Source organism: Macadamia integrifolia, chromosome 2, assembly GCF_013358625.1.
Source record: "Macadamia integrifolia cultivar HAES 741 chromosome 2, SCU_Mint_v3, whole genome shotgun sequence".
Lineage (NCBI taxonomy): Eukaryota > Viridiplantae > Streptophyta > Magnoliopsida > Proteales > Proteaceae > Macadamia > Macadamia integrifolia.
The window spans coordinates 3,986,296-3,994,162 of NC_056558.1; the positions used below are offsets into that span (position 1 = coordinate 3,986,296).

General features: G+C 36.7%; 1 protein-coding gene across 1 annotated transcript; it reads right to left on the minus strand.

Annotated features, from left to right (window-relative positions):
- Window positions 1-881: 881 nt before the first annotated feature.
- On the minus strand, window positions 882-3,579 carry LOC122093629 (protein ACCELERATED CELL DEATH 6-like). The gene is made up of 2 exons (XM_042663993.1): window positions 2,808-3,579; window positions 882-1,450 (listed from the first exon to the last, which is right to left on the minus strand). The coding sequence occupies exons 1-2, from the start codon at window positions 3,532-3,534 to the stop codon at window positions 882-884; spliced, it is 1,296 nt and encodes a 431-aa protein (XP_042519927.1). The 5' UTR covers window positions 3,535-3,579.
- Between the last annotated feature and the right edge of the window lie 4,288 nt (window positions 3,580-7,867).

The following is a 7,867-nucleotide window of genomic DNA, read 5'->3' on the forward strand; positions in this document are numbered from 1 at the left end:
AAAAAAAAAAAAAAAAAAAAAACTGTTTTACCCTTGAAATGATATAGATAACTGATCCAGATCGGTTAGGTATCGATTTTTTTTTAATCCCTTTTTACCCCCAAAATGATACAGGTAGCCAATCCGGATCGTCAAGTATTGGTATCAATCTTGGCCTATACGGTCGATACGATACCGATACTTGAAACCATACAAGGTGGTGTTTAGTGTTATTCACTGTTTTTAGTGAAAGTTGATGGGTTCTCATTCAACTCCGGTATGACCTGGATCATGTGATTTTGGGGTCATTATGGATCTACGGCACTCTTCGGCCTAAATACCCGTTGCTAGCCAAAAAAAAAACTACTTGTATTTTGTAGACTAGGAAGTAGAAAAAAATAATTTATGCAGGATGAACGTACCATGCAATCAATAAAGATGGATCTTCAATTAAATTTAATATATTTCCTAAGCAAAGGATTCCTCATTTAATGAAATCGACGTAGGCTATGTTTGGTTGTCAAGAAATGAATAAGAAAAAAAAAATAAAATAAATTTGACGAGAAAAATAGACACATAAATTAATAATTGCATTCTGTTAAAAAAAAAAAATGATGCAAAGATTGCTTTAGCCTTTACGTATCTCTCTCTCTCTCTCTCTCTCTCTCTCTCTCTCTCTCTCTCTCTCTCTTTTTCCCTATTCATTTTGTGACTACCAAACATAGCCATAGTTTCAAGTCTATATGAAAAAATATATGCAAAGTAGATAGAGTTTGGACCCATTGCACATACAGTCACCTAGTTATACATATGAGCATTTAACACCTGTTTTACCTTCTACTGTTGTAAGGATAGAGTGAAACAGGTGTTGAATATTATGACCAGGTGATTATACGAGCAGGCTAACAAACGAATCCAATTTCGTGTGGAGAAAGGTAGAATACCTGTCGGATGGAAAGTTCCCAATCCAAAACGCTCATATCTAAAGCTGTCTGCCCGAAGTGGTTCTTGGCTGTTAAATCCACATGTTTTGTAGATAACAACGCTCGTGCTTGCAGATATTTATGGCCCATGGTTGCTAGATGCAGTGGCGTGTTCCCTTCATTGTCAGGTTCGTTTATAATGGCCTTCATTTCAGGCATTCTCGAGATTTTTGAGAAATATTTGACAGCACTATGCATCACGGCTAGGTGAAGTGCATTGCGACCCATATTATCTAGAGACTCAATTGAGCCTGGGCAGGCATCTAGTATAATCCTGACAGATTCTGGAGGACCTATGCTGGCTGCAACTAATAGAGGTGTGAGCCCATCTTTGTCCCGTATGTATGCAGAAGAAGCATCCAACTCCAATAGTAAATCCATTATCTTGAGAGATTTTTCTTGTGTTGCATAGTGTAAAGCTGTTTTTCCATATAAATCTTGTACTTTGATGAGTTCTGGAATCCTCTCGTATAGAATTTTTATGCACTCTGTGGCAATATGATAGAAAGCACACTATTTTAGGAGCATCAACCATCAAACTAAGAATAAGATTCGAGACAAAGTGTGTGTGGGGTAAAGATTTTCTTACTCATACCCTTCAAGGTAGGGGTGAATAGGGCCGGGTTTGGCTAGGTTTCTTAAAACTCTAACCCAACCCTAGGTCCTTAAAATTCAACCCAGGCCCAATCCAACCCTGTCGGCCCAAACCTGTCGGGTTCATACAAACCCAACCCGGCCCTAATTAACCTTGTCAGGGCCGCGTTGGGTTGGTTTGGGCTAGGCTGAGCTGGGTTGATCCTAGCTTTTGCGATGGTTGGATTAACCTTGATTGACCTGTTTTTGTCATTCATATCTTATACATTAAAAAATTATAGGAAATGAAATACCAATAGAGACCCTAAATTCTAATATAAAAATTCAGAGTTAAATTTAGGGCCGAGTTGGATCAGGTTGGACCCGGTTGAGGCCTCAACCTAACCCTGACCCCAACCCAACCCTAACCCAGGGTTGGGGTTTTTCAACCTTAACTCGCCATTAGGGTCAGAAAACTTGGTCCAAGCCCTGTTCGGGTTCAAGGCGGGTTAGGGTTGTTAAGACCAAACTTTCACCCCTACTTCAAGATGGCAATTTTTTGCAACTTTTTTTTTTTTTTTTTTCGATTTTGATATGACAATTTTTTTTCCAATTAAGATAATAATGTGTAAGTGCATGACAATTTTTTTCGCCATGTGTAAGTGCATGACAATATGAAATTTTTTGATAATGACATAATAATATCACTTTCAACTTAATTTTGAAAACCTTTTTATACCACAATCTTATAACCTATGGAAATAAGACAAGACGCAGGTGTCAACTTCTAAATTTTTACAAAAAAAAAAAAATGTTGCAAATACAGCTATGAATAGACTAGAGAAAGATAAAAAGTCACATTAGCAATACCTTTGCCGTATGTTGGATGCCCAACCCTATGGAGGGAATGAAAAAAGATAATGTTTGAAGAGTAAAAGTTCTCCGATGCAAGGAACAGAAGTCTTATAAAGAGCTATCTTAAAACACATTCAATTCCATTTCACTACCTAGCAGTTCTCTACGCAGTTATGCGGAGAAGCAGCCGATAAAAACCTCAACGAATAAGAACTTAAGCTTCGCATAAGCTTCTACTACTATAAGGTCTGACAAAGGCATATGTACACAGTCTTACCCACTGCTTCATAGGAGAAGTTGTTAACTGTCTTTTAAAAAAAAATAAAAATTAATAACATATTTCAAATCTAATCAAGAAAAATCCAGTTAAAAAGGAATTATGTTAAAAAAACCCATTATTTAAACATTTATATATACCTGCGCTTCCAGGCAAAACTGCAGCATGGAAGGGAGTCTGATCCTTGGGGCCAGCAGTGTTGAGGTGCCCACCTGCCCCAAGAATTTTATTCAAAGCACGAACGAGCCCAGCTTCAGCAGCTAGGTACAATGGACTCTCGTTTCTGGAATTGACAACATGGACGAGCACTTCACTGTCTAGATCCAGCAGATGCAACGCCACATCCTCATGTTTCCCTCGTAAAGCTTCATGAAGAGCTGTGCTGCCATCACAGTTTTGACTTCTCCATATTTCTCTACTTTCACTTCTATATCTTGGAGGAGAGCTAATATTATTCTGTTCCTTTTGAACCGTCCACATTAGACTTGATGAAGATCTTCCCCCTTCCTCTGCTTCTCTCAAAGGCCTCTTTGAATCACTACTACTTCCAGTACTGGTTTCAGGAGGCTGGAGCTGGAGATGTTGGAAGGTATCAGTAAGGACTTTAACGACGCGAAAATAGCCAGCCCTTGCAGCGACATGAAGAGGGTTATCTTCTCTGGAGTTTAGTTGATATAGAAGGGTAGGGCAAAGACTAAGAACTCTTCTTATGAACTCTTCATGTCCAAACCTCGCTGCTATGTGCAGACAATTGTTTTCCTCGTGTGTCCAAGTGAAGAGATGAAGCATCTCGTTTTTCTCTTCGAATACTTTCTTGTCTCCTGTTGTTGCTGCTTCGTAGAGTCTCTTACTCATAAGCCTCTCCATATTTTGATTCAACTCCACAACACTCACTTGCTCGGTCTATGAAAGGCCACTAGAAAATCTCTGCAATCTTTTTCTTACCACCAACTACCTTTTTATTACGAAACCACACCCCAAAGGTGGTCCCCACACCCTTTTGGATCAACGTTTGAGGAGAGAGTAATTGTGAGAGGAGAGAGATAGATACAGGGAAACGTCAGCATAGGAGTTGCGTAACAAATCATTTTTAAATTATGGGAGAGAGGAGTTTTAACTTTATTTTGATTGTTCGTTATATTATATGTAAAGATAAGGAAGTATTTTAAAACAATTTAAAAATAATTTATCATTATTAAAAATTATCATTTTTTCTATAGACAAGTGAAATTAAATGATTTGCTTAAAGAGAAAAAAATGATATGGCAAAAATTAGGAAAACAAATATGACCATGCAAAGCCCATTTAATCCATTTTTCTTTTTCAGTTTTTTTTTTTCATTCTTCACTTTCCTCGCAGATCAGATTCCATTCCCTCTCTTGGTTAAGATCAACTGATCAAGGGTTTCTAACCCTTTTTTTTTACAAAGGGTGGTATTTTTTCTTTATCAAAAAAAAATAAAATTCTAACACTATTCTTTATCTAACTTCTTGTGTAGCCTGAGATTGTCCCGGTCCAGATAATGCTAGATTATAAAAAGTTAACAAGTTTGGTCTCCCATCATGGTCGGACGGGTTGAAATCGTCTGCAATTCTGATCTCGTACAATTCCGTGCAATACCACCTTCAAGCGGTGACACGTGTATTGATACCAATACAATGGTTCAGATCTGGTACAACTAATAAAACATTAAATCAGTGAAGAGACATTTAAATCAGATCTGGACCATTGCATTGGTATCAATACACGTGTCACCCCATGAAGGTGGTATTTCACGGAATTGTACGAGATCGGAATTGCAGACGATTTTTTTCCTGCTCGGACTTATCTGGGCCAGCAATAAAGGATTACTCAGCATAATAAATTTATGATTTTATCCAGTTTGGAAAAACAGATAAGAAAGAGGTTTTTTAATTATAAAAATTTTCTTTTGCAGTGAGATAATGAGTGGCAACGAGAATCCAACGGTTGGATGCATGCTGGATTCCTCATAGTTGTTGAATCTTCACAATCATTCATCTTTTATCGTAGAGGATTTGAAACTTCTATCCCACAGTTGAACATTAAACCTTTCGTCAAAAAAGAAATATATATAAATATATATATATATATAATAATTATAATAAAACAAACAATGACAACTAGCAAAGCTAAGAATCAGTAAGTTTGGGGAAAAAAATATAAGACTAACGAAGTCAAGCTAAAGTTAACAAGTTTAGTCTTCAATCATGCTCCGGCTTATTTGGTGAAATCTTTTGTAAAAAAAAATATTAATAATAGTAATAATGAAAACTAATATGGACAAGAACCAAACTTACTAACAAAGTCACTAATCTTTAAGTTTGGGAAAAAAATATAAGACCCACAAAGTCAAGAAGGTTCAAGTTTGTTTAAAAAAAAAGACTGCAAAGTCAAGATGCACAACAATCACATGAAAAATCTTTGCCAATAATAAAAAAAATTACGACTTGTGGACACTTATTGTAATGGGAATAGTTAAGAGAAGCTTCAACTTTGGAATGACTTCCATGCTAATGCACATTCACACGAAGAATCTTGAATACAGGATGTGAGTAGCAACCAGGAAGGGTAGGGATTCTTTAAGAAATATATATCAAAATATTGAGAGATCAAATTTAAATAATAGATATATTTTTTTTTTTAATATATAAGACAGTAAGAAAGCTTCAAGCTATCAATTGCATTGATTGTCCTAGAAACATGTAACAGAAATTATGTCAAAAATACTGATAGGCTGAGCATTTGTGTCACATAATACCCTCTTTAAGACCATAGATACTCTTATATTGCAATTGGGTGTATTGTGAATTTACCTCCAAAATAAAACAACTCCACTTGATTATTACACACCTTCGAAAACTTACAAGATTGTATTAAAAAAATGAAGCATGACTTGTATAACTCAAAAACAAAGAAGAACAAAAATTGCAACACATAACATATGGATGAATGATCATGAGGGACTTGATGCTCAATAGGCTAGAGGCCCCTCCATTTATAGGGGTAGAAAGACTTTGGGGACTTTAAGGGTCCTGTGAGGATGTTTTATTTTGGAAGTTGATTTGTAAGAACCTAGGTATCGTTTGATAACGTTTCTGCTGTTTCTGTTTCAAGAAACGACAGAAACTGAAATTTCCGTTTCTGGGAACAGAAACTGAAATTTCCGTTTCTGGGAACAGAAACTGAAATTTCCGTTTCTGGGAACAGAAACAAAATTTTGGGTGTTTGATAAACCTTGTTTCTTGAAACGTTTCTTAGTCTCTTCTTCTGCAAATAGGAAACCGACCCCACTAGACTCCATTTCCAATTGACCCCCTGGTTTGTAAAATCCAATTTTGATAATGAGTGTGCTAGTGTCCCTATTGCAGTGGATTGAACAAAAAACTGAAATTTCAGACATTCTAAGGTTGAGAAAGGGTAGAAATATCCCAAAGGATTTGATTGTTGAGAGGAGTTTCACCAAAATAACTGAGACGATTTCAGTACCTTGACGATCTGAGAGACAAGAGAGATGGGAGAGCAGGGTCAAACGCAGCCAAGGTTTTTTCGAGCCAGGATCTTTGCAGGAGAGAAGGGTTTTTTTATCCGATTCATTTTTTCAATTGTCGATAGCATCAAATTTCTATGGAAAAAAAAAAATGCAACAACAGCAATAATGATTAAAATCGAATTCAAAACCTTAAGACGATCACCAGATGGGGTGTAGAAAGAAATCAAACACACCAGTATCTCACGGCCTTGCAACGAGAGCAACGTGTGGCGGTGGGGCAAAAATAGACGCACACTGAAACTCCCGAGAAACGGAAACGGCAGCACCGTACTCAATCGAAGCCTCGAGCTCAGCCCTAGCGGCCTCTTCGGATGCCAAAACGACAAGTCTCTTGATCACCTCCCTCCTGGCAACCGCAAGCTTCCATTTCCGGATGGATGAAAAAGCCGAGGCCGAAGACTGGAACCACGACGAAGAAGAAGAAGAAGACCAGGATCAGGTCCGTAAACCCTATATTTAGTGGCGGAGACGGTGGTGATGGTAGTGATGCCAAACTTCGTCTTCAATATCGATTTTTTGTGCCCCATTTTTGTTTCGAGAAACGAGCGAAACAAGTAAAACTTGTTTCGTCATTCATGTTTCTTGAAGCATAAATTGTTATAAATTTCAATTTATGTTTCAAGAAACAAGTGGAACAGAACACTTTTATCAAACGGTATTTATGCCGTTTCTTTGTTTCTGAGAACAAGAAAATACAGAAACACATTTCTGGTAACGTTATCAAACGGGCCCCTAGTTTACACCATATAGGGACTAGAGAGCGTCTATAATTTAAAAAAAAAAAAAAGTGTTAGGTGACACGACTCAGTCAAACCGATTTCTTAAGTTTTGATATGTATTTTCAAGTTCGAGATGTTGAATTTGGTATTTATTATCATTTTGAATATGTTTAAAAAATATATATATATATATATATATATATACTTCCCTCATTTTATTTTGGACTATTTCTATATATATATATATATATACTTCCCTCATTTTATTTTGGACTATTTCCATCAAGTAAGCATTCATAGAGAGACAGAGCTTGCAGAAACTAAAGAACACATTTTTGAATCTTTCATTTTTAATTTCATTAAATCTAACACTCTTTTGGATGTAGATTGAGACCATTGCTGATGTACTTCGACCAGTTTAACAAGGTGGTGAGTAACTTGAATATGCCCGTCACCTGCATCCTTCATAGAAATCTAGTATGCAAGTCCTTTGTATGGGTTCTCCAGAACTGCAAGCGGTCAGAGAGAGAAAAACAGAAATTTCCCTACTGTAAATAGCATTCAAACCAGTCATCCTTGACCGATCCGAATCGATTACCCATATCATTTCAGGCGTAAAACAGCAAGAAAAAATGTACTTATTTTCTGAAAAGCAAGGGGCAAAAATAACAGATACCCACCAATCCTCTTCGATGATCGGTATCGAAAAAGACCAATATCGATACTGATGCCGAGAACTAAAATCCATGCCAAAGAATCAATGTGATCAGTGACAACAATGGAGGCAAAGAACATATGATACTGGAAGAATGGCACTGCTGAGTTGCACCCTGTCTACAGAAAAAGGAATTGGATCAAGTCTGGAAAAAATAACACGAACATAACAAAAACTAATCAATATATATATATA

Excerpts from the sequence above, each read along its gene's own strand:
- LOC122093629 (XM_042663993.1), bottom strand. The coding sequence starts at position 3,534 with ATGGAGAGGCTTATGAGTAAGAGACTCTACGAAGCAGCAACAACAGGA. Across the intron at positions 1,451-2,807 it reads AGTTTTGCCTGGAAGCGCAG|AGTGCATAAAAATTCTATAC; the intron begins GTATATATAAAT and ends ATATTGCCACAG.